At 42.4% G+C, this 27,071-nt stretch overlaps 2 protein-coding genes across 2 annotated transcripts; both read left to right on the forward strand.

Moving 5' to 3' along the window:
* Positions 1-2,096: 2,096 nt before the first annotated feature.
* LOC139375264 (adenylosuccinate synthetase isozyme 1 C) lies at positions 2,097-9,418 on the forward strand. Its single transcript, XM_071116877.1, has 13 exons — positions 2,097-2,496; positions 3,811-3,913; positions 4,004-4,066; positions 4,162-4,212; positions 4,810-4,876; positions 5,045-5,152; positions 5,328-5,409; positions 5,497-5,623; positions 5,831-5,985; positions 7,454-7,578; positions 7,997-8,094; positions 8,242-8,391; positions 8,764-9,418. The coding sequence occupies exons 1-13, from the start codon at positions 2,299-2,301 to the stop codon at positions 8,814-8,816; spliced, it is 1,380 nt and encodes a 459-aa protein (XP_070972978.1). The 5' UTR covers positions 2,097-2,298; the 3' UTR covers positions 8,817-9,418.
* A 219-nt stretch (positions 9,419-9,637) lies between these two features.
* LOC139375265 (apoptosis regulatory protein Siva-like) lies at positions 9,638-25,506 on the forward strand. Its single transcript, XM_071116878.1, has 4 exons — positions 9,638-9,859; positions 20,021-20,212; positions 20,817-20,970; positions 22,633-25,506. Exons 1-4 carry the CDS (start codon positions 9,739-9,741, stop codon positions 22,679-22,681), a joined length of 516 nt encoding a protein of 171 aa, XP_070972979.1. The 5' UTR covers positions 9,638-9,738; the 3' UTR covers positions 22,682-25,506.
* The last annotated feature ends 1,565 nt before the right edge of the window (positions 25,507-27,071 follow it).

The following is a 27,071-nucleotide window of genomic DNA, read 5'->3' on the forward strand; positions in this document are numbered from 1 at the left end:
AAACTGTTATTCTGTCACGTTCTGACCTTAGTTCCTTTGTTTTGTCTTTGTTTTAGTATGGTCAGGGCGTGAGTTGGGGTGGGCAGTCTATGTTATTTTTTCTATCATTTGGTATTTCTGTATTTGGCCTGAAATGGTTCTCAATCAGAGGCAGCTGTCAATCGTTGTCCCTGATTGAGAACCATACTTAGGCAGCCTGTTTTCACCCTTGATTTGTGTGTGATTATTTTCTGTTCTGTGTTTTGCTGCACTGTTCTGGGCTGTTAGTTGGTTGTTGTTTTATTGTTTTTGTTCGAGTGTTCAGTATTTGTATTAAATACAATATGGACACCTACCACGCTGCGCATTGGTCCTCACCTTCTTCAACCCACGACGAACGTTACATATTCTGAAGCAATAAAACTGGCCTTCTTTAGACTAGAATACGTGGACAACTACAAATACCTAGGTGTCTGGCTAGACTGTAAACTCTCCTTCCAGACTCATATCGAACATCTCCAATCCAAAATCAAATCTAGAATCGGCTTTCTATTTCGCAACAAAGCCTCCTTCACTCACGCCGCCAAACTTACCTTAGTAAAACTGACTGTTCTACCGATCCTCGACTTCGGCGATGTCACAAAATAGCTTCCAATACTCTACTCAGCAAACTGGATGTAGTCTATCACAGTGCCATCCGTTTTGTTTTCCAAAGCGCCTTATACCACCCACCACTGTGACCTGTATGCTCTAGTCTGCTCTAGTTGGCTGGCCCTCGCTACATATTTGTCACCATATTTGTCACCTGGCTCCAGGTCATCTATAATTCTATGCTAGGTAAAGCTCCGCCTTATCTCAGGTCACTGGTCACGATAACAACACCCACCCGTAGCACGCGCTCCAGCAGGTATATCTCACTGGTCATCCCCAAAGCCAACACCTCCTTTGGCCACCTTTCCTTCCAGTTCTCTGCTGCTAGTGACTGCAACGAATTGCAAAAATCGCTGAAGCTAGAGACTTACATTTCCCTCACTAACTTTAAACATCAGCTATCTGAGCAGCTAACCGATCGCTACAGCTGTACATAGTCCATCTGTAATTAGCCCACCCAATCTACCTACCTCATCCCCATATTGTTTTTATTTACTTTGCTGCTCTTTTGCACACCAGTATCACCACTTACACACCATCATCTGCTCATCTATCACTCCAGTGTTAATCTGCTAAATTGTAATTACTTTGCTACTATGGCCTATTTATTGCCTTACCTCCTCATGCCGTTTGCACACACTGTATATAGACTTTCTTTTTTTCTATTGTGTTATTGACTGTACGCTTGTTTATTCCATGTGTAACTCTGTGTTGTTTTTTCTGTCGCACTGCTTTGCGTTATCTTGGCCAGGTCGCAGTTGTAAATGAGAACTTGTTCTCAACTATCTTACCTGGTTAAATAAAGGTGAAGTATATATTTATATTTTTTAATTTAAAAAATCTATAGTTTAGTATTTGGAGCATCAGCATTTATGGGTTCGATTACAGGCTCAAAATGGCCAGAAACAAATAACTTTCTTCTGAAACTCGTCAGTCTGTTCTTGTTCTGAGAAATTAAGGCTATTCCATGTGAGACATTGCCAAGAAACTGAAGATCTGGTACAAAGCTGTGTACTACTCCCTTCACAGAACACTGCAAACTGCAAAAATGAGCTGTGCACACACATTATGATGAACATCTGGGAAAGCAGTACAATGAGACAACGTTGGTGGGAAGCTCAGGAGACAATGACACTCATGGTACACTGTGGGCCTATGCGCCCTTCCACAAGTGTGGCTTCATATTGCTGGTGTCGGCAACCTTTTTCATGTGGAGTGCCAATTTAGGTCTACAATTGATCCTACTTTTCGAAAGATTAGAGTGCCAGTTATGAATTTCATATAAGCATTGTAATCTTCCTAACTTCCCAAAAAATGTTTAACTGCCCACCAACGGAATAATTCTATTTGCCTTTATTTTTATTGACATCAAACAAGTGTTATATTAACATGTGGACTTGAGAGACAGGGCTCCTCCCAATGCAGCCGCTGTTCGAGATCTGGGGGGAATTCATTACGCCGAATCTGTTGCAAAACGTTTCTTGAACAGAAGCTAACAGAACGACACGGGGCGGGACCTACCTGAATGTGTCCAATAGAAACAACTGTTTGAACTAATAATTATACCTACTGCGGTCCGTGCGTCCTGACATCACGGAGACATTGATATGACAATACTACTCTTGGAAACATTCTAGTCTGTTTCGGACGGACAGCATAAGCAACATCATGTCGTTTAGCTGGTCAGCAAAAGACCACAAGAGTTATACAAATCCGCCCTCCAACCCAACCCAAGGGCTGAAGCGGCCACGGAACGAAACAGGGAACAAAGTGACAGTAGTGCTCGGTGCGCAATGGGGAGATGAAGGCAAAGGAAAAGTCGTCGATTTATTGGCGACTGAGTCTGACCTTGTTTGCAGATGTCAGGTAATATCGTGTGTATATGATACGATATTAATGCAACGTTCACATACTTGGACTGACAAAAGTTATATCATCATGTCATTGAATTATAAGCATGGTTGCTGTAAAATTTATGGTGAGTCTTTAGCAAATCGTGTGTCCAACACATCGGAATCAGTGACTGTCACTGTAGCATACAGTGTGACCGGTGTGGGGTAGGCATTGGAAAATGGTTGAAATAGCACATTGTTTTTTGCCTTAAATGTTCTATTATGTGATGTCCTCGAGGTTATAAGGGAATTTAGGATCAATAAAGTTCCGTTGTGTTTTCTATTTTATCATTGCAGGAAATTGGTTTAGATTGAATTGTTTAAAGAATTAAAAAATTCCTTGGTGGACTATTACCCGTTCTTCAATTTCAACTGAATTTGTATTTATTTACTTGACTGGAGTTTAAATTAAACTTTTCAAATTGGAATGCTATTGACTGGTTATTTGTCTCTTCTTACGACATGATCATTACAAGCATATTCTCTCAACTGGGGATCCATACCTCACACATCACTAAATTGTATCTATCTGAAGACCAATACAGTAAAATGCTCAAACAGACCAAAGTACCAACATACGGCAAAAAGCTAAATTCACACAGTACTGCTGGGGGAAGGAAGCATTAGAGCACAATTAGACCAATACTCATAGAATTACAAAGGGTTATTGATATCATAAACAGTCATAAACTATTCTACTATATAGAGCTTGACCTCCTTAATGAAGATGATGTCAATAATGACACTTAGGCAATGTTTCTTAAGATCAAAGTTTCTCTTTGACCAGCAAAGAAAAGCAAAACTTGCTCATAAATCATTTATTGGGGGACTAACAGTGTAAAGTCCATTACACAATTGTTGTGTTGTACTCTCCATTGACAGTAGGTCACAACACTGAGCACTCTGTGTACTTCTTCAGCCAGCCCCACCCACTGGGCTGGTGCAAGGTCACATTCCCAGTGTGACTTGACATTTAGAAGGCCAGGTCTTAGCCGGGGAGACGGAGTGTAGGGTCTGGCAGCCAAGTCTGTTAAAATGGTTGGTAGGGGGTAGCTTTGTGACAAGGAGGGGGCTTAGACTCCATTACACACGGACTAAAATAAGATTCTACATTTGCTCTGGATGCATGGCCAGTGGATGTCCTGACAGTTTTATGTTCATGTTCTGCTGACCCTTTTTGCAAAACAGCCATAAATCAAATCAATAACTGTCCTTTGGTGAAATCAAGCTGCTTGACTCTGGTGACAGTTGGAGGTTTGCTAAACACAATCTTGTTTTGATCTTCTAGGGCGGTAACAATGCAGGCCACACAGTGGTAGTGGAAGGCAAAGAGTATGACTTCCACCTTCTCCCCAGTGGAATTATCAACCCCAAAAGCATATGTGTCATTGGTGAGTGTTTCTCTACTCTTTATCCCCATTTCCACTAATTCCAGTAGGCAATGGTCAGTATGCTCTTATCTAGCATATGTTCCCTTGTAGGTAATGGCGTAGTAATACACCTACCAGGTTTGTTTGAGGAGGCGGAGAACAATGAGAAGAAAGGTAAATTAAATATTTTTAGAATAACAGTCAATGCTGTAGTTGTCAAGTGACGCGGAAGCCATTACATTACTTTTTTTTCTCAATTCTCTGACCAGGTCTAAAAGGCTGGGAGAAGAGACTAATAGTCTCTGACAGAGCTCACCTTGGTATGTGTGTATTCTTCTGGTTTCACAAATGAAGCGAAGATGTATACAGAATATGTGATATTTTTATCTGCATAATGTACTAAGTATACAAAACATTAAGAACACCTGCTCTTTCCATGAGATAGACTGACTAGGTGAATCCAGGTAAAAGCTATGATCCCACTTCAATCAATGTAGATGAAGGGGAGGAGACAGGTTAAAGAAGGATTTTTAAGCCTTGAGACAATTGCGACATGGATCATGTTTGTGTGCCATTCAGAGGGTGACTGGGCCAGACAAAAGATTTAAAGGAAAAGTACATCTTTGGGTATTTGTTTCATTAGTCCATTGTTGACTTAGTCCCAAAATGTTTTGCTTGTCACCAATCAAGTTTTCAAGATATATAACTTAAAAAATACAGAAATCATCCCCGTATGATGCATTTTGCATTATATGATGCTGAATTTTGAAAAATACAAAATTAAGCATACAGGAATGATTTCTGTATTTTGCAACTCAATATTAGAAGGTGTTCCTAATGTTTGGTATACTCAGTGTATATTTGTGTATTGTGCTTGGAGAAAGGATGACATTTATTTTGCTTTTATCTTTCAACAGTGTTTGATTTCCATCAGGTTGTGGATGGAATTCAGGAGACCCAGAGACAAGCAACAGAGGGAAAGATGTAAGGGTAGGGAAGGCAATGGTTGCTTACATAAAGGTAGAGACTACAATGGCTCACTGTCAATAGAAATCCCAGGACTTCAGTCAATCACTTTCACAGCTGATGTAAAATTGCAAATGCTACTTTGTAATCCCCTCAACTAAAACAGGTGTGTTTTTATCATGACAGAATTGGAACAACCAAGAAAGGCATTGGACCCACCTATGCCAGCAAGGCATCTCGCATAGGACTGCGTGTCTGTGACCTGCTGGGAGACTTCAAGGAGTTCTCTACCAAGTATGCTTACTGACAGACAGGACACAATATAAACATCTGAACTTGACATACAATAAACATTTTGAGAGTCCAACAGTATATGGTTGTAGCTGTCTCAAGCCTTTACTCTTGAACTAAATTGACCCACTAAAGTGAAAGGTAATAGAGATTGAGATGATTTGGGAGTTTCTTTCAGATTCAAGAACCTTGTCGAACAGTACCAGTCCATGTACTCATCCCTGACAGTTGATACTGAAAGTCAGCTGAAAAAACTGAAGGTATGTGGTAAATCCTCTCTGAATGAATAGTCATGGGCTACAGATATATTAGATCTATGATAATTCTTGTTGTCTTGTACTGTGCAGGAGTATGGAGAGAGGTTGCGGCCGATGGTTCGGGATGGAGTCTATTACATGTACGAGGCTCTTCATGGACCCCCAAAGAAAATTCTGGTGGAAGGGGCCAACGCTGCCCTCCTCGACATTGACTTTGGTAAGAAATGTCATGGTCCCATTGCGGACTGTTATAAAAAATAAATAGAGTCCGCACACTCCTAAGCTCCAACGTGGGCCTTTATTCACAAACAAACAATCTTACATTAAGGATCGTGCCAATGATAAGATGGATAAGAAAGTGTGATGGTTACATGGACAACTCATCTGTATGTACATTTATTTCCACTTTCTCTCTTCCCTTCAGGCACATATCCTTTTGTGACCTCATCAAACTGCACCGTTGGTGGGGCATGCACTGGTCTTGGCATCCCTCCCCTGAATATTGGTGAAGTGTATGGTGTATCAAAGGCCTACACCACCAGGGTGGGAATTGGTGCCTTCCCCACAGAACAACTCAATGTAAGAGCTCATTCATCTATATAGACATTCTTGACTCTCTCAATAAGGAGATTCTATTGTAACGATTAAAGATGAACAGCCATAGCAAGACTTGAACCGGTGACCTTGAGTGAGAGAGTACACTATCACCTGTGCCATGAAGGTGAAGACCTCTTAGCAGAGGTTGTAGTGCATTTACATACAGGAAGGGTTAGTAGTTTGATATATACAGTTTGTTTGGACATGTTCTTTTCTTTTGAGGTACAAGTTGAGTTGGATATGTATAGTAAACCTAGTGTTTAAGATCATATGACTCTCACACATGTAGGAAGCCTGGTATTAAAAGGCGCTGCCTCTGTGGCCAGCTGTCAGATTGTGTGAGAGGCCTGTTACAACACTCTTCAGCTCTCATGCTGATCACATGTTCAAGGCCTAAATTTAGGCCAGAGTCAGGGTTCAAGATAGACATACTGTCTGGTCTGGGGTTATGTAACCTAACATGAGAACTGTCCATGGGGTTTCTGGTCAACGTGTTTCAGCTTGATCCCTCACTCCAACTGTAAATGTATTGCTTTACTAAGCTGTTACTGAAATCAATCACATTTATTTTATAAAGCCCTTATACAGATACCCAGTCTAAAACCCCAAAGAGCAAGCGATGCAGATGTAGAAGCACAGTGGCTAGGAAAAACTAGGAAGAAACCTTTTGTAAGAGTACATGGTCATTAAGGCCAGATCGTTCTTCAAGATGTTCAAATGTTCATAGATGACCAGCAGGGTCAAATAATAATTACAGTGGTTATAGAGGGTGCAACAGATCAGGAGTAAATGTCAGTTGGCTTTTCATAGCCGAGCACTCAGAGGTCATTGAACAGGTCAGGGTTTCATAGCTGTAGGCAGAACCGCATGAACTGGATCAGCAGCACGACCAGGTGGACTGAGGATGGGGACAGCCAGGAGTTGTCAGGCCAGATAGTTCTGAGGCATGGTCCTAGGGCTCAGGTCCTCCGGGAGGGGAGACAGAGAGAGGAGAGAGAAAGAGAGAGGAGAGAGAGAAAGAGAGAAATAGAGGGAGCATACCTAAGATCACACAGAGCACCATATCAGACAGGATAATTAAAACAGATGGGACAGACTGACCCTAGCCCCCTGCACATAAACTATTACAGAATAGATACTGGGGACTGATAATGTGACTCCGTCCAAAGTTACCTCTGGACAGGGCCAACCAGGCAGGATGTTACCCCACCCACTTTGCCAAAGCACAGCCCCCACACCACCAACATTATATCAACAGACCACTAACTAACTTCCCTAAGACAAGGCTGAGTATAGCCCACAAAGATCTCCCCCACCGCACAAGTGTTTATTTTTAATACTTTTTTGTAATAAAAACTATTAAGACTGGTGACCATAAGTGGACAACACAGAAGTATTTGACTATTGATCAATCAAATGATCTATTCTAAACTGAGTGGGTTTTGTGCAGGTGACAGGTGAGCTGCTGCAGACAAGGGGTCATGAGGTGGGCGTGACCACAGGCAGGAAACGTCGCTGTGGCTGGCTGGACCTGGTCATCCTGAGATACGCTCACATGATCAATGGCTTCACTGCGTGAGTGGATATGACTGAAAGGCAGGCTGCCAAATCTTAACTCTTTTTGAATATCCCCTACTCTTTACTACATTGACATTCTACATGTTAGTCATTTAGCAGACACTCTTATCCAGTGAGACTTACAGTTAGTGCATTCATTTTCTGATAGCTAGGTGGGACAATCACATATCTCAGTCATAGTAAGTATATTTTTTCTAAATAAAGTAACTATCAGCAAAGTCAGTGCTAATAGGGGAGAAAAAAGTCAGGGGCGAGTGTTAGTTCGCGAAAGGCAAGTTATTTTATTTGTTATTTCTTTATCTACCCTGTTCAATGTGCTGTATCTGTCTGTGACTGCTCCTCTGAATGTAACTCTTGTAGTAGTTTTCATCTCTTTCCTGAAATGTGTTAAACAAATAACATTGCTTCCTTAAAGCATTGCTTTGACAAAACTTGACATCCTTGATGTGCTGGATGAGATCAAAGTAGGAGTGGCCTACAAAATCAATGGCAAAAGAATTCCCCATTTCCCAGGTATGCTCTCTAAATTCGATTCAAAAGTACTGTACCAAACTAGGCCTACCCTGTAAAATAGACATGTATAGAATTCATGAAGTATTATCTATACAAAAACATTTAATTTCTCCTCTGATTTATGATCTTCATCCTTCACTCACATAGCTGACATGGAGCTGTTGCACAAAGTGGAGGTAGAGTATGAGACCTTCCCCGGCTGGAAGAGTGACACGTCTGCAGCCAGGAAGTGGAATAATCTCCCCCAGAAGGCTCAGAACTACATCCGCTTTGTGGAGAACCACATTGGAGTACCCAGTAAGTTACATATAGGATAGAGGGTGTTCCTGCTGACCCAAACTGATAACAAAATAAAGCCTTCTTATTGGACAAGTATGCCTATAGGTCGTAGTAGTAGTACCTCCTTCATTTCAAAACATTTTCTTCAGTTGCATGTCTACTGAACATGACCCAGTTTTAACCATACCATAGTCCAGCATACTATTACTCATATAGGAAACTGAAGATCCAAATGAGTACCAAGGACATGGCTTAAATGTGCCAGTAAGGGGCACTATTGTCTATATCATCACTAGTACCCAGTTCTGCAAAGATGATACTTGTCTAGTGCAAATGTTTTGGGGATGTGTTCATGTTTTTTGAAATGTCCTTTGTCATTTCTCTCTACAGTTAAGTGGGTCGGTGTAGGAAAGTCCAGAGAGTGCATGATCCAGATGTTCTAAAGAGTTTACATCCTCGCTCCTCAAGATGGACGCACAAAGATATGGCATGATGTGACATATGTTTGCAACCCCCAAACTGTCTAATATTGGGTAAAAAAAAAAAGTATGCCAACAGATTTGTGTAGCTTTGAAACAATGTTGACTGGTAATGTTGGTAATTTTACATCTATCTATGCAGTGCTTCTCATCAGTAAGTTGCCTTGTGATGATGTCGGCCAGAAAGTCCTATTACTGACCAAGGAGTAAATCTTACCTTGTGCCACACAACAAACATGAAAGATAAAAACACATCCAATAACTTTTCCTCCTGTGTAACCTTACCTGCCTTCCATCTACTGTTTCAGTCTTCTTTACTCATTTATCACACCAGCAGACTACACATATTTTGTATCAACCAGCTGTTTGTTTGCACATGTTTAGGAGTGAAACAGTGTGATAAATAATTGTCATCCTTGTAAATGCAAGTCATTTTGTAGTAGGCTAATATGGAATTTGATATGTCTTTGCTAGCTACAATTTCATAAGCAAGACCTAACAAAGCATGAGTAAATGAGATGCTGCCTCACTGGAAGCTTTAAAATAAAACGTATATGATAGCTACATAACTTGGTATTTTTACATTTTATGCATTGAGGAATGATAGTATGTAACTAGTAGTGATATTAAAACGTGAGTTTTCTTAAACATTGTAACAGAATGCATCACTAACATTCATAAACTTGCGATTGTGGTTTGAGACACTGGTTTGAGCAGGGTTTGCGTGAGAAAACACACAGTGTCATGTGATAAGAGGTCCAAGATCGGATTGGTTAGTTAGCGTGCTAGTGTATTTTCCGCTGAGGTAGCTGGCTATAAGAACGGTATTTATTTATTTTATCCCTGTGTTGAAGCAAGCAAATTTGGTCGCGTGTTCTTCGTAGAAATGACTAAAAGAGCGTATCCTTTCGCTGAGTCATTCTCATCACAGTATAAAATTCACGTTGGACAAAAGGAGTTGAATCATCACGGCGTATTTGGGAACACGTACAGGCAAGAGGTCTTCGGTAATGTTTGCTGGCTAGCTAACCAATTATTCAGCTATTCGCTAACTTAGCAATGCTAGCTAGCTGGCCCTACGCTGTTTGATGTTGTTTAGCTAGCTTGTACCAGATAAAACAGTATTAGCTAGATTACATACTGTTAACTAGCTATCTACGCCAAATATTCATGTCAAGTGATTAGCTACTTGATAGTAACGTTGGCTATATAGCTAATCCACCCATGACACCCATACCTAGTTACAAGTCTTAACAAATCGCTGGGTGGATCTTTAATCTAGCCAACTTTAGGTGAATGTCTCATGCGCGACAGTACTGTAGTTAACTAGCTAATACGAGGGACGTTTGAATTTGGCCATGCTTTCTGTCAGCTAGTTAACTATGGTGTCTTATTTTGTCACTTAGTCAGACTACATTACCAAAAGTATGTGGACACCCGCTCGTCAAATCTCATTCAAAGTCATGTCCATTAATATGGAGTTGGTCCCCCCCCATACTGCTATAACAGCCTCCACTCTTCTGGGAAGGCTTTCCATAGCAATGTTCCAACATCTAGTGGGGACTTGATTCCATTCAGTCACAATTCATCCCAAAGGTTTTTGATGGGGTTGAGGTCAGGGCCCTGTGCACGCCAGTGAAGTTCTTCACCGATCTCAACAAACCATTTTTGTGTAGACCTCGCATTGTGCACGGGTCGTTGGGGGGAGAGAAACGGACCATTATTTTTCCAAACCTTTACAGTTGGCACTATGCATTCCGGCAGAATCTTCTCCTGACATCCATCAAACAAAAAGTGTGGGAGCTGCTTTGTTAGACATCAGTGCGGCTTTTGACATTATCGATCATAGTCTGCTGCTGGAAACTTGTGTTATGGCTTTACACTAGAGGTCGACCGATTGATGATTTTTCAACGCCGATACCAATTATTGGAGGACCAAAAAAAGCTGATACCGATTAATTGGCTTCTTTATTTATATATATATATATATATATATATGAAATAATGACAATTACAACAATACTGAATTAACACTTATTTGAACTTAATATAATACATAACAAATTGTCTCAAATAATGGAACATGTTTAAATAATGCAGAAACAGTGTTGGAGAAGAAAGTAAAAGTGCAACATGTACCATGTAAAAAAATCTAACATAAGTTCCTTGCTCAGAACATGTGAAAGCTGGTGGTTCTTTTTAACATGAGTCTTCAATATTCCCAGCTAAGAAGTTTTAGGTTGTAGTTATTATAGGACTATTTCTCTATACCATTTGTATTTCATAGACCTTTGACAATTGGATGTTCTTATAGGCACTATAGTATTGCCAGGCTAATCTCGGGAGTTGATGGGCTTGAAAGGCTCTGCTTCGAGCATTGCGAAGAGCTGCTGGCAAACGCAGGAAAGTGCCGTTTGAATGAATGCTTATGAGCCTGCTGCTGCCTACCACCGCTCAGACTGCTCTATCAAATCATAGACTTAATTATAATATTATAAACACACAGAAATACAAGCTTTAGTTTCCAGATTTGACCATATTCATGACCTATCATTTCGAAAACAAAATGTTTATTCTTTCAGCGAAATACGGAATAATTCCGTATTTTATCGAACGAGTGGTAACCTTAAGTCTAAATATTGCTGTTACATTGCACAACCTTCAAAGTTATGTCATAATTATGTAAAATTCTGTCATTAACTACGGTCTTTGTTAGGAAGACATGGTCTTCACACAGTTCAATGAGCCAGGCGGCCCAAACTGCTGCATATACCCTGATTCTGCTTGTGCTGAACGCAAGAGGAGTGGCACAACTTCCCTAGTTAATATTGCCTGCTGACATGAATTTCTTAAATAAATATGCAGGTTTAAAAATATATACTTGTGTATTGATTTTAAGAAAGCCATTGATGTTCATGGTTAGGTACATTGGTGCAATGATTGTGCGTTCTTTGCGAATGTGCTTTTGTGAAATCATCACCCGTTTGGCGAAGTTGAAGTAGGCTGTAATTCAATGATAAATTAACAGGCACCGCTAGTTAAACTAGTAATATCATCAACCATGTGTAGTTAACTAGTGATTATGTTAAGATTGGTTTTTTTTATAAGGTAAGTTTAATGCTAGCTAGCAACTTACCTTGGTTCCTTGCGGCACTCGCGTAACAGGTGGTCTGCCTGCCATGCAGTCTCCTCGTGGATTGCAATGTAATCGGCCATAATAGGCGTCCAAAAATGCAGATGACCAATTGTTATGACAACTTGAAATCGGCCATGCCGATTAATCGGTCGACCTCTACTTTACATCCCCTGCTATATTGTAGATAAAGAGTTACCTGTCTAACAGAACAGAAGGTTTTCTTTAACTTCTTATGGCTTAGATCCTGCTAACGGGATCGATATGACAACAGCCAGTGAAAGTGCAGGGCGCCAAATTCAAAACATAAATCTCATAATTAAAATTCCTCAAACATACAAGTATTTTACACCATTTTAAAGATGCACTTCTTGTTAATCCCATCAGTGTCCAATTTCAAAAAGGCTTTACGACAAAAGCACACCAAACGATTATGTTAAGTCTGCACCTAGTCACAGAAAAACACATCCATTTTTCCAGCCAAAGAGAGGAGTCACAAAAAGCAGAAATAGACAGAAAATTAATCACTAAGCTTTGATATTCATCAGATGTCTCTCATAGGACTTCATGTTACACAATACATGTATGTTTTGTTCGCTAAAGTTCATATTTATGTCCAAAAATCTGTTTACATTGGCGTTCAGTAATGTTTTGCTTCCAGAACATCCGGTGATTTTGCAGAGAGCCACATCAATTTACAGAAATACTCATCATAAATGTTGATGAAAATACAAGTGTTATGCATGGAACTTCAGATACACTTCTCCTTAATGCAACCGCTGTGTCAGATTTCCGAAAAAGCACACCATGCAATAATCTGAGTACAGAGACCAGAACAAGCCATACAGATATCCGCCACTTTGTGCAGTCAACAGAAGTCAGAAATGGCATTATAAATATTCACTTACCTCACTCCCAGGAATCCCAGTTCCACAAATGTTTGATTTGTTCGATAAAGTCCATTTATGTCAAAATACCTCTTTTTTTTGTTCAAGCATTTAGTACACAATTCAAACTTACGAGGCGTGGGCAGGTGCAAGTTCAGACGAAAAGTCATACAGTTTGTAGAAACATGTCAAACGGAAGTATAGAATCAACCTTTAGGATGTTTTTATCATAAATCTTCAATAATGTTTCAACCGGAGAATTCCTTTGTCTATAGAAATGCAATTGAATGCAGCTAACTCTCATGTGAGCGCGCATGATCAGCTCATGGCATTCTGCCAGACCCCTGACTTAATCAGCTCGCATTCCCCCCTCCTTCACAGTAGTAGCCTCAAACAAGGTTCTAAAGACTGTTGACATCAAGTGGAAGCCTTAGGAAGTGCAATATGACCAGGCAGTTTACTCTGGGCACCTTATTCATCCAAGCTACTCAATACTGCCCCCAGCCATAAGAAGTTAATGGAAGCCTCCCTAATAGTCCAGGTATAATCAGGAATTCCCTAGGGAAGCTGTCTAGGCCCATTACTTGATTCAACCTCTACTAATGACATGCCACAGGCTTTGAGTGAAGCCCGTGTCTATGTATGCGGATGACTCAACACCTATACATGTCAGCTACTACAGCGACTGAAATGACTGCAACACTCAACAAAGAGTTGCAGTTTCAGAGTGGGCGGCAAGGAATAAGTTAGTCCTAAATATTTCTTAAACTAAAAGCATTGTATTTGGGACAACTACGTCTTGTAATAAATGTATCAAATTGAGAAGACTAAACTGCTTGGAGTAATCCTGGATTGTCATGGTCAAAACATGTTGATACAACAGTAACTAAGATGGGGAGAAGTCTGTCCTTAATAAAGGACTGATCTACCTTAACAGCACTATCAACAAGGCAAGTCCTACAGGCCCTAGTTTTGTCACACCTGGACTACTGTTCAGTTGTGTGGTCAGGTGCCACAAAGGATTTAAGAAAATTGCTATTGTCTCAGAACAGGGCAGCACGGCTGGACCTTGGATGTACACAGAGCTAATATGAATGTCAGTCTCTCCTGGTTAAAGTGGAGGAGAGATTGACTTCATCACTACTTTTGTATTGACACGTTGAAAGCACCGCACTCTGTTTTGAACTACTGGTGCACAGCTCGGACACACATGCTCAGACACCCATGCATATGGCTCTGAGGCGCACAGTACCTCAGAGCCATGACTACATGGAACTATATTCCACATCAAGCAACTGATGCAAACAGTAAAATTAGATTTTAAAAAGACCTTATGGAACAGCGGGGACTGTGGCGCAATACAAAGACATGCATACACATGATAACATACGCTATACACATACACATGGATGTTTGTACTATAGATATGTGGTGGAGTAGGGGCCTGAGGGTACAGTGTTGTGAATGTATTGTAATGTTTTTAAGATTGTATTAACTGCCTTAATTTTGATGGACCCCAGGAACAATAGCTGCTTCCTTGGCAGCAGCTAATGGGGATCCATAATAAATACAAACTCCATTTGTCCATCAGACTGCCAGATGGTGAAGTGTGATTCATCACTCCAGAGAACGCGTTTCCGCTGCTCCAGAGTCCAATGACGGCAAGCTTTACACCACTCCAGCCAACGCTTGGCATTGTGATCTTAGGCTTGTGCGGCTGCTCGGCCATGGGAACCAATTTCATGAAGCTCTCGACCAACCGCTATTGTGTTAAAGTTGCTTCCAGAAGCCGCTTGGAACTCGATAGTGAGTGAAACTGAGGACCGACTACTTTTACGTACTTCAGCTCTCACGACTGAGCTGTTGCTCTTTAGGTGTTTCCACTTCACAATAACGGCACTTACAGTTGACCGGGCAAGCTCTAGCAGGGCAGAAATTTGAAGACCTGAGTTGTTGAAAAGGTGGCATCATATGATAGTGCCACGTTGAGTCAGAGCTCTTCAGTAAGTCCATTCTACTGTTAACGTTTGTTTACACCTATCAAATCAAACTTTATTTGCCAAATGCACAGAATACAACAACAAATGTAGACTACCATGAAATGCTTACTTACAAGCCCTTTAACCAACAGTGCTATTCAAGAAGAAGAAAATATTTGCCAAGTAGGCTAAAATAAAAAGTAGTAATAACACAAGAATAACAATAACTAGGATATATACAGGGGGCACCGGTACCGAGTCAGTGTGCAGGGGTACAGGCTAGTTGAGGTAATCTGTACATGTAGGTGGGGGTGAAGTGACTATGCATAGGTAACAAATAAACAGCGCGTAGCAGCAGTGTAATGTAAAATATGAATTGTAAAGCAGTCTAATGGCTTGGGGGTAGAAGCTTTTGAGGAGCCTTTTGGTCCTGGACTTGGCACTCTGGTACCACTTGCCATGCGGTAGCAGAGAACAGTCTTGAGACTTGGGTGACTGGAGTCGCTGACAATTTTATGGTCTTTCCTCTGACACCGCCTATAATATAGGTCCTGGATGGCAGGAAGCTTGGTCCCAGTGATGTACTGGGCCATTCGCACTACCCTCTTTAGCGCCTTGCGGTCAGATGCTGAGAAGTTGCCATACCAGGCAGTGATGCAACCAATGCTCTCGATGGTGCAGCAGTATAACCTTTTGAGGATCTGGGGACCCATACCAAAGCTTTTCCTTCTCCTGAACGGGAAAAGGTTTTGTCGTGCCCACTTCACGTCTGTCTTGGTATGTTTGGACCATGATAGTTCGTTGGTGATGTGGACACCAAGGAACTTGAAGCTCTCAATCTGCTCCACTGCAGCCCCGTCAATGTTAATGGGGGCCTGTTCGGCCTGCCTTTTCCTGTAGTCCATGATCCGCTCCTTTGTCTTGCTCACATTGAGGGAAAGGTTGTTGTCCTGGCACCACACTGCCAGTTCTCTGACCTCCTCCCTATAGGCCGCCTCATCATTGATCAGGCCTACCACTGTGTCGTCAACAAACATAAGGATGGTGTTGGAGTCGTGTTTGGCCGTGGGTGAACAGGGAATACAGGAGGGGACTAAGTACACGCCCCAGTGTTGAGGATCAGTGTGGCAGACGTTGTTGCCTAGTCTTTCCGACTGGGGGCGGCCCGTCGGTAAGTCCAGGATGCAGAGGGAGGTGTTTAGTCCCAGGGTCCTTAGCTTAGTGGTGTGCTTTGTATGCACTGGTTTTGAACGCTGAGCTGTAGTCAATGAACAGCATTCTCAAATAGGTGTTCCTTTTTTCAGGTGGGAAAGGCTAGTGTGGAGTGCGCTTGAGATTGCGTCATCTGTGGATCTGTTGGGGTGGTATGCAAATTGGAGTGGGTTTAGGGAGTCCGGGAGGATGCTGTTGTGAGCCATGACCAGCCTTTCAAAGCACTTCATGGCTACTGACGGGAGTTCCACAGGGCAGTAATCATTTAGGCAGGTTACCTTCGCTTCCTTGGGCACAGGGACTCTGGTGGTCCGCTTGAAACATGTAGGTATTTCAGACTTTGTCAGGGAGATTGTAAATGTCAGTGAATACACTTGACAGTTGGTCCGCTTGCTTTGAGTACACGTCCTGGCAATCCGTCTGGCCCAGCGACTTTGTGAATGCTGACCTGTTTAAAGGTTTTGTTCACATCGGATACCGAGAGCGTTATCAGTCATCCAGAACAGCTGGTGCACTCGTGCATGCTTCAGTGTTGCTTGCCTCAAAGCTAGCATAAAATGCATTTAGCTTGTCTAGTAGGTTCACGTCACTGGGCAGCTCGCATCTGGGTTTTCCTTTTGTAGTCCGTAATAGTTTAAGCCCTGCCACATCCGATGACCGTCAGAGCCGGTGTAGTAGGATTCAGTCTTAATCCCGTGTTGACGCTTTGCTTGTTTGATGGTTCGTCTGAGAGCATAGCTTGATTTCTTATAAGCGTCCGGATTAGTGTCCCGCTCCTTGAAAGCGGCAGCTGTAGCATTTAGCTCAATGCGGATGTTGCCTGTAATCCATGGCTTCTGGTTGGGATATGTACGTACAGTCACTGTGGTGACGACATCATCGATGCAGTTATTGATGAAGCCGGTGCCATTGGATGAATCCCGGAATGTATTCCAGTCTGTGCTAGCAAAACAGTCCTGTAGTGTAGCATCCGCGTCATCTGACCACTTCCGTATTGAGCAAGTCACTGGTACTTCTTGCTTTAGTTTTTGCTTGTAAGCAGGAACCGGGAGGATAGAATTATGGTCAGATTTTCCAAATGGAGGGAGAGCTTTGTATGCGTCTCTGGAGTAAAGGTGGTCTAGGATTTATTTTTCCCCTGGTTGCACGTGACATGCTGGTAAAAATTTGATGAAACTTATTTAAGTTTGCCTGCATTAAAGTCCCAGGCCACTAGGAGTGCCGCTTCTGGGTGAGCATTTTGTTCTTTGCTTATGACCTTGTAGAGTTGGTTGAGAGCGGTCTTAGTGCCAGCTTCGCTTTGTGGTGGTAAATAGACGGCTACGAATAATACAGATCGTGTGGTCGACAGCTTATCATAAGGTACTCTGCCTCAGGCGAGAAATACCTTGATACTTCTTTAATATTAACCTGCTGTTATTGACAAAGACACACACCCCCACACCTTGTCTTACCAGAGGTAGCATCTCTGTTCTGCTGGTGCTTGGAAAATCCCGCCAGCTGTATATTTTCAGTTTCTTCGTTCAGCTACGTCTTGGTGAAACATAAGATAGAACTGCTAAAGGGGTCGTAGTTAGCCTGCAGAGTTCTGTCCTACTATCCAGGTCTATGCCCATCTTCAATAAGCATGCCCCTTCCAAAAAATGTAGAACAAAGAACAGATATAGCCCTTGGTTCACCCCATACTTTACTGCCCTTGACCAGCACAAAAACATCCTGTGGTGCACTGCACTAGCTTCGAATAGTCCCTGCTATATGCAACTTTTCAGTGAACTTAGGAACCCAAATATACAGGCAGTTAGGAAAGCAAAGGCTAGCTTTTTCAAACAGAAATGTGCATCCTGCAGCACAAACTCCAAAAAGTTCTGGGACACTAAAGTCCATGGCGAATAAGAGAACCTCCGCTGTCCACCACACTGAGGCTAGGAAACGCTGTCACCACCGATAAAGCCACTATAATCCAATTTCAATAAGCATTTTTCTACGGCTGGCCATGCTTTCCACCTGGCTACCCCTACCCCAGCCAGCATCTCAGCACCCCCTACAGCAACTCCCCCCCCCCCCCCCGACTCTCCTTCACCCAAATCCAGACAGCTGATGTTCTGAAAGAGCTGCAAATTCTGGATCCCTACAAATCAGCTGGGCTAGACGACCTCTTTTTCTAAAATTATCCACTGAAATTGTTGCAACCCCTATTGTTCAACCTCCTTTCGTTTCGTCTGAAATCCCCAAAGATTGGAACGCTGCCGCAGTCATGCCCCTCTTCAAAGGGGGAGACACTAGACCCAAACTGTTAGACCAATATCCATCCTGCCCTGCCTTTTGCTAAAGTCTTCGAAAGCCAAGTTATTAAACCGATCACCAACCATTTAGAATCCCACCGTACCTTCTCCACTATGCAATTTGGTTTCCGAGCTGGTCATGAGTGCACCTCACCCACGCTCAAAGTCCTAAACCATATCATAACCCCCATCAATAAAATACAGTACTGTGCAGCTGTCTTCATCAACCTGGCCAAGGCTTTCGACTCTGTCAATCCGCATTCTTATCGGCCGCCTCAATAGCCTTGGCTTCTCAACTGACTGCATCGTCGGGTTCACCAACTACTTCTCAGATAGTTCAGTGTGTCATGTCTGGACCTCTGGCAGTCTCTAAGGGGTTGCCACAGGGTTCAATTCTCAAGCTCACTCTTTTCTCTGTATATATCAATGATGTCGCTCTTGCTGCTGGTGATTATCTGATCCACTTCTATGCAGACGACACCATTCTGGCCCTTCTTTGGACACCGTTAACAAACCTCCAAACAAGCTTCAATGCCATACAACCCTCCTTCCGTGGCCTCCAGCTACTTTTAAATGCCAGTAAAACTAAATGCATTCTCTTCAACCAATTGCTACCCGCACCCTCCCGCCTGACTAGCATCACTACTCTGGACGGTTCTGACTTAGAATATATGGACAACTACAAATACCTAGGTGTCTGGTTAGACTGTAAACTCTCCTTCCATACTCGCATTAAGCATCTCCAATCCAAAATTAAATAAATCTGCTTCCTATTTCGCAACAAAGCCTCCGAGGCCTCATGCTGCAATACATACCCTCGTAAAACGGAATATCCTTCGGTGATCATGTACAAAATAGTCTCTAAAACTCTACTCAGACTACATCCAATTTGCTATCACAGTGCCATCCGTTTTGTCACCAAAGCCCCATATACTACCCACCACTGCGATCTGTATGCTCTCGTTGGCTGGCCCTTGCTACATATTCATCGCCAAACCCACTGGCTCCAGGTCATCTACAAGTCTTTGCTAGGTAAAGCTTCGCCTTATCTCAGCTCACTGGTCACCGTAGCAGCACCCACCCGTAGCACGTGCTGCAGCAGGAATATTTCACTGGTCATCCCCAAAGCCAACACCTCCCTTGGCTGCCTTTCCTTCCAGTTCTCTGCTGCCAATGACTGGAACGAATTCAAAAATCGCTGAAGCTGGAGACTTATACCTCCCTCTCTAACTTTAAGTATCAGCTGTCGGATCACCTTACGATCACTGTACCTGTACACCGCCCATCTGTAAATAGCACACCCAACTACCTCCTCCCCATATTGTTACTAATCCTCTTGCTCTTTTGCACCCCAGTATCTCTACTTGCACACCTCACTCCAGTGTAATGCTAAATTGTAATTATTTAGCCTCTATGGCCTATTTGTTGCCTTACGTCCCTAATCTTACTGCATTTGTACACACTGTACATAGATTGTTCTATTGTGTTATTGACTGTACATTTTGTACATTTATCCCATGTAACTGTTGTTTTTGTCGCACTGCTTTATTTAATCTTGGCCAGGTCGCAGTTGTAAATGAGAACTTGTTCCCAACTGGCCTACCTGGTTAAATAAAGGTGAAATAAAAATAATAAACTGCTAGTATGTGTTAATGTCTCGGCACTTCTCTTCCAGAAAAGACGAAGGACCTGCTCTTCAATGGGACCAAAGCTGTCATGGGGAAAATCTGGAATATAGATGCAGAGAAGTGCTCAGCAATACAGCCATCGGGGTCAGGTATGAAACCTGATGTGAGCCAGACACTCCTGAGGGGACAGACACTGATTGGGCAAGATGGCAGACTACAGAGAACTACACCTGTTCAAGGTAATGAGCTTCTCATGTAAACTGCAACCTTTCACCCACATCTGAGAGTGGGCTGAAGGAAACCACTACTATCAGACTTGGAATCACCATTCCAACTTCATTTCAGGAAATGATTGCTGTTTAGTACAGGGGTGTCAAACTGCTGGTTGTGTAAACAAAATAATTAAGACTTAAACATCTAGGGCCAGGACAATACCAGTATCGCACAATTTTTTAGAGGTAAAAAATAAACACAGCAGATGACCGGGTCCTTTAGAAACCTTCTGTATGTAAATATTGTGTGCCATGGGTTGTAAAATAAGTTAATGCAACTCTGGATGACATGTTTGTTTCAACATTAGGGCTGTTTTTCCTAAAGAAGTTAAATCCACTTCGTGTTTTGTTTCCTTGCCGCGATACTGGTATTGTCCCGGCCCTATATACAACCAGTTGATGTGATTTTCGGACTCATCTGTAATCTTACAGGGGAGTGTGAACTCACAGATACTTGGCTCTCTGTGTAATGAGTTTGACACCTGTGCGTTAGTACATGAGACGGACACTTGCCCACAATTGGGATATTTTGACACATTTCCAGAATGGTCTGTGTGTATGGTTGTCTCAGGTTCAGCGTTGGCTCCAGTGGGGTGCTGTGTGTGTCAGAAGGCCCAGGGCACCAGGAGGCCGTGCTCCCAGTGTGACCGCCCAGCCTGCCCCTCCTGCATCCAGCAGTGTGCCAGCTGCTCCAGATCCTGCTGCTCTGTCTGCACTGTCATCGAGTAAGTGACTCCTCACCCTTCTCCTTTCATCCACTGAATTTGCCCTTTCTTTAATCGAGTCAGAGGGAGCATCTCTTCCGAGTTGAGTAAAAACGGCAAGCACTGCATCTACTGCGATTTCGCTACCGTAGTGTAATGACCTCAGGAAGTTAAATAAGTTAAATAATTTCCATGGTATATGGAGTTCTCGACTTAGTTTATCCTCAACGCTCACACAGGGTACCGTGTGGGCAACGCCAAATCTAATAAAATCAACAGGAAGCTCACTTTGTCAGGATGTACTAAAGGGGCAGAACAATAGACTGCATGGTCATATAACATAACCTGCACTGCCCCCACAAATGCCTGTATCGCAAGAATCAAGGTTTCTTTGAATTCATGTTTATGCATTTTATATTGGCTTGTTCTCGTATTTTTGGTCTCGCCGCTTTCACTCCTGTGCTGTGCTCCTTCCCATTTACACAAGAGTTCTGTATATAATGGTGAGAGGATCATGTCTCTGCCCTAACAATGAAAGTCGTTGTCCCAAAGGCACGTGACAAGCTTAGGTCCAAAATAAGCCCATAGAAACGCATTGGGCTTATTTTGGCGAGAGTGAAACCTCTCGCTTCGCCTCTTCCTTTGTTTACACACCAAACCCCTCCCTCTGCAACTCACACTAACAAAATTGAGAGGTTACCTCTTCCCCTCTGACAAGCGGTTTCAATTCGCTATTTGCATGAGCGGTTTGGTCCAACAATCGGTCATGGACACTGAAACAGATTGAGGCATTTTACTGTAATAGAAAATGTACCTTTCTAACGATACATGTTTGTCTCAACTACTCAAATTGCGCGCAGAGCACACATTACTAAAGAGTATCAATGAACGTTGATTCTGGAAATGTAATGCTCAGTTTGTCACATTGTGGTACCGCTAGCAGCATTTTAGTCTGTATAGTCTGTTTATAAATGTGCAATAAGCATAACACTACTGTAAGGATTTGGCAACATGTTCTCATTCTGAGAAATAAGGTAGGCATCTTGATTTTTACGTCTGAACAAAGTGGACAGTCTAGCATGCTGTTCAGTTGGAGACATAACAATTCAACTGTTCTGCCTCACTAGCACGTTTACTTGAGATTGCGGCGTGTTAATTTCCTATAATGCCTGTTACAATAAATGAGTAATTATTAGTGAATGTGCATCATTCAATGGTTTTGGTTTTAAATTTGTAACTGGGCATTTTCACAGACTTGCAAGCCTCATCAGTGATTATTGCAAAAAAGCAGGTTAAACTAATTTGATAAAATAAATTGATTAGTGAGGCTTATTTAGCTTAATTTCACACGCCTTGAATTCATTAGATTATTGCTGACTGAAATGCCTTGTATTTGAGCTTTAAATGTACAAGAGCTTATTTATTAAGTCTCTAGTGAATTGCCTAAGTTTAAAAAAAAATTTAAATCAATGATTTTTCGGCCCTATCACCCAGCCCTAGACTGGACTCTGCTAAACCCTGCATAACTGGTACATGTGTGCTGACAACACAGGCGCAACTTTCCATGAGGGTACCTATGATGGTATGCAGTATTTTATGATGTAAGCAAGCAGTGCAGAGCATCTACTCTCTCTTGAACTTTATTTAGCCTGTTACTCATTGTTTTCTCTTTATCCTCCTCAGCTACAGTGGACAGTATGATCAAGTGCTGTGCTGTGGCTGCACATCATAATCAAGGATCAAGGATTGTTTTTATACATTTTAGTTGTCATTTCACATTAAATGTTAATTCTCAAATGTTATACATGTGTATTTTTGTATATATGTAGTTTGTAGAATAAATACTTTGCTTGCTTCTTTGCTTGTCATGCACAGTTTACCAACAGCTCTCATGAATGTTCAATATCAATCATGACTTCTTATGCTGCCCAAAACAAGTGTATGTAGATCAAGGTCCCACCAAGTAATCTAGTGGACCAGCAGGTGGCAGTGTACATCAAGGCCTGATTTCAGACATAGCTGGGAAAAGATTCCTGTGACAGCTAAATACACTGGCAACACTTTCTTCTTCTTTTTTTTCTTTCTTGCCTTCAATCAGTGACTGATTTCAGGGTCACTTATTATGCTCTGGGTAATTGTTCACAGTTGTGGACATACCCGGATGTGCAGTCTAACAGGATTCAGTCATGTCACCCAGGCCCTAGCCTGCTCCCTTGGACACTTGTGTAAATCATAATGGATTGTAATACTCTAAAACCCGAATAAGGCACTAAAGCCAGTGCAAAATATACCTGCTAAATCTTGACTGGAACCTCAAATGCGGTCATATTACTCCAGTATTAGCATCTACGCTGGCTTCCTGTTATGGCTAAGGCTGATTTCAAGGTTTTACTGGTAACTTACAAAGTATTTCATGGACTTGCTAAGATTTGGTCCTGCCCTACATATACTTACTCTACGGTTATAGATGCAGGCCTCATTGTTCCTACAATTTCTAAGCAAACAACTGGAGACATGGCTTTTTCCTATAGAGCCTCTTTCTTATGGAATGTTCTGCCGATCCATATGAGAGACGCAGACTGTCTCAACCTTTAAATTAAAGTTCTGGGATGCTGGCCTTCTAGGCAAAGTTGCAAAGAAAAATCTATCTTGGACTGGCCAATAAAAATAAAATATTAAGATTGGCCAAAGAACAGACACTGGACAGAGGAACCCACAAATGTTGATACTCAACTAGTCTAAAGCATGCCAGTTTTATTGCTTCTTTAATCAGAACACAGTTTTCAGCTGTGCTAATGTAATTGCAAAAGAGTTTTCTAATGACAAATTAGCCTTTAAAATGATCAATTGGATTAGCTAACACAACCTGCCATTGGAACACAGGAGTGAGAGTTGGTGATAATGGGCCTATGTAGATATTCCATTTTAAAAAATCTGCTATTTCTAGCTGCAATAGTCACGACATTAACAATGTCTACACAGTATTTCTGATCAAGTTATTTTAATGGACAAAAAAATGATTTTCTTTCAAAAACAAGGACATTTCTAAGTGACCTCAAACTTTTGAACGTGTGTGTGTGGAAGCCACTTGAAATGAGTGGTTTTGGCTATTTCAGCCACACCCGTTGCGGACAGGTATAAAATCGAGCACACAGCCATGCAATCTCCATAGGGAAACATTGGCAGTAGACTGGCCTTACTGAAGAGCTCAGTGACTTTCAATGTGGCACTGTCATATGATGCAACAATTCAGTTCATCAAATTTCTGCCCTGCTAGAGCTGCCCCGGTCAACTAAGTGAAGTTGGAAGTCTAGGCGTGACAATGGCTCAGCAGTGAAGTGGTAGGCCACACAAGCTTACAGAACGGGACCGCCAAGTGCTGAAGCGCGTAAAAATCGTCTGTCCTTGGTTGCAACGCACTGCTGAGTTCCAAAAACGTTTGGGAGCTTTATGAAATCGGTTTCCATGGCCGAGCAGCCACATACAAGCCCAAAATCACCATGACAAGTGTCTGCTGGAGTGGTGTAAAGCTCCCTGCCATTGGGCTCTGGAGCAGTGGTAATGTGTTCTCTGGAGTGATTGTCGGCTAATGGGGATCCTAATAAATCAAATTAATCATGCTTCACCATCTGGCAGATCGAAGGATGAATTTGGGTTTGGCGGATGCCAGGAGAACACCACCTGCCCAAATGCAAAGTGCCAACTGTAAAGTTTTTTGTTCGGGCTAGGCCCCTAAGTTCCAGTGAAGAGATCTTAAAGCTACAGCATACAATTCTAACTTTGGCAGCCGTTTGGGGAAGGCCCTTTCCTGTTTCAGAATGACAATGCCCCCATGAACAAAGATCGGTGTGGAAGAACTTGACTGGCCTGCACAGAAGAGTCTTGACCTCAACCCCATCGAACACCTTTGGGATGAATTGGAACCCGACTGCGAGCCAGGCCTAATCGCCCAACCTCACTAATGCTCTTGTGGCTGAATTGGAAGCAAGTCCTCGCAGCAATATTCCAGCATCTAGTGGAATGACTTCCCAGAAGAGTGGAGGCTGATATGTAAGCAAACTTCATATTAATGCCCATGATTCTGTTATGAGATGTTTGACTAGCAGGTGTCCACATACTTTTGGTAATGTCGTGTATCTACCTGAAATGACATTATCTAAGTGATTGATATATTGTATTCAGCAGTCATAAAAGTATGCCTTATTTACTTTGAAGAACTACAAAATAGTGATTATCAGACCGCATAGGCAGCAGCTCTATAGAGATGAGATGCCTTGGAATGAAATAGTCATCAAATAAAACAAATGTAATATACACAACTAAAACATTTGAATAAAGTAATGTGAATAAATGATTGTTAATAAGTGAAGCAGAAATGGGTAGTCACTAACATCATTGGACTTTTATTGTTTTATTCTGTGTTACAGCATTCAACCCACAAAATGCATTTTATGTTAAAAAAAATATTTTGTATTACGAACTGGCTGGTTCAAGACCTGAATGCTGATAAACTGACAGCTGTGGTATATCAGACCGTATACCACAGGTATGACAAAACATTAATTTTTACTGCTCTAATTACGTTGGTAACCAGTTTATAATAGCAATAAGGTACCTCGGGGGTTTGTAAACTCAGCAAAAAAAAGGAACGTCCCTTTTTCAGGACTCTGTCTGTCAAAGATAATTCGTAAAAATCCAAATAACTTCACAGATCTTCATTCTAAAGGGATTAAACACTTTTCCCCCATGCTTGTTCAATGAACCATAAACAATTAATGAACATGCACCTGTGGAAGGGTTGTTACGACACTAACAGCTTACAGACAGTAGGCAATTAAGGTCACAGTTATGAAAACGTAGGACACTAAAGAGGCCTTTCTACTGACTCTGGTAAAACACCAAAATAAAGATGCCCAGGGTCTCTGCTCATCTGCGTGAATGTGCCTTAGGCATGCTGCAAGAAGGCATGAGGACTGCAGATGTGGCCAGGGCAATAAATTGCAATGTCCGTACTGTGAGACGCCTAAGACAGGGAGACAGACGGACAGCTGATCGTCCTCGCAGTGGCACACCACGTGTAACAACACCTGCACAGGATCGGTACATCCAAACATTACACCTGCGGGACAGGTACAGGATGGCAACAACAACTGCCCGAGTTACACCAGGAACACACATTCCCTCCATCAGTGCTCAGACTGTTCGCAATAGGCTGAGAGAAGCAGGACTGAGGGCTTGTAGGCCTGTTGTAAGGCAGGTCCTCACCAGACACCACCGGCAACAACATCGCCTATGGGCACAAACCCACCATCGCTGGACCAGACAGGACTGTGAAAAAAGTGCTCTTCACTGACGAGTCGCGGTGTTGTCTCACCAGAGGTGATGGTCGGATTCGCGTTCATCGTCGAAGGAATGAGCGTTACACCGAGGCCTGTACTCTGGAGCGGGTTCGATTTGGAGGTGGAGGGTCCATCATGGTCTAGGGCGGTGTGTCACAGCATCATCGGACTGAGCTTGTCATTGCAAGCAATCTCATACTGTGCGTTACAGGGAAGACATCCTCCTCCCTCACGTGGTACCCTTCCTGTAGGCTCATCCTGACATGACCCTCCAGCATGACAATTCCACCAGCTATACTGCTCGTTCTGTGCGTGATTTCCTGCAAGACAGGAACGTCAGTGTTCTGCCATGGCCAGCGAAGAGCCCTGATCTCAATCTCATTGAGCATGTCTAGGACCTGCTGTATCGGAGGGCTAGGGCCATTCCCCACATAAATGTCCAGGAACTTGCAGGTGCCTTGGTGGAAAAGTGCAGTAACATCTCACAGCAAGAACTGGCAAATCTGGTGCATCCATGAGGAGGAGATGCACTGCTGGACTTAATGCAGCTGGTGGCCACACCAGATACTGACTGTTCCTTTTGATTTTAACCCCCCCTTTGTTCAGGGACACATTAATCAATTTCTGTTAAGTCACATGTCGGTGAAACGTATTCAGTTTATGTCTGTTGTTGAAACTTGTCATGTTCATACAAACATTTACACATGTTAAGTTTGCTGAAAATAAATGCAGTTGACAGGGAGAGGACGTTTCTTTTTTTTGTTGCTGAGTTTGGTATATGGC

The sequence above is a fragment of the Oncorhynchus clarkii genome, chromosome 19 (assembly GCF_045791955.1).
Source record: "Oncorhynchus clarkii lewisi isolate Uvic-CL-2024 chromosome 19, UVic_Ocla_1.0, whole genome shotgun sequence".
In the NCBI taxonomy this organism is placed as follows: domain Eukaryota; kingdom Metazoa; phylum Chordata; class Actinopteri; order Salmoniformes; family Salmonidae; genus Oncorhynchus; species Oncorhynchus clarkii.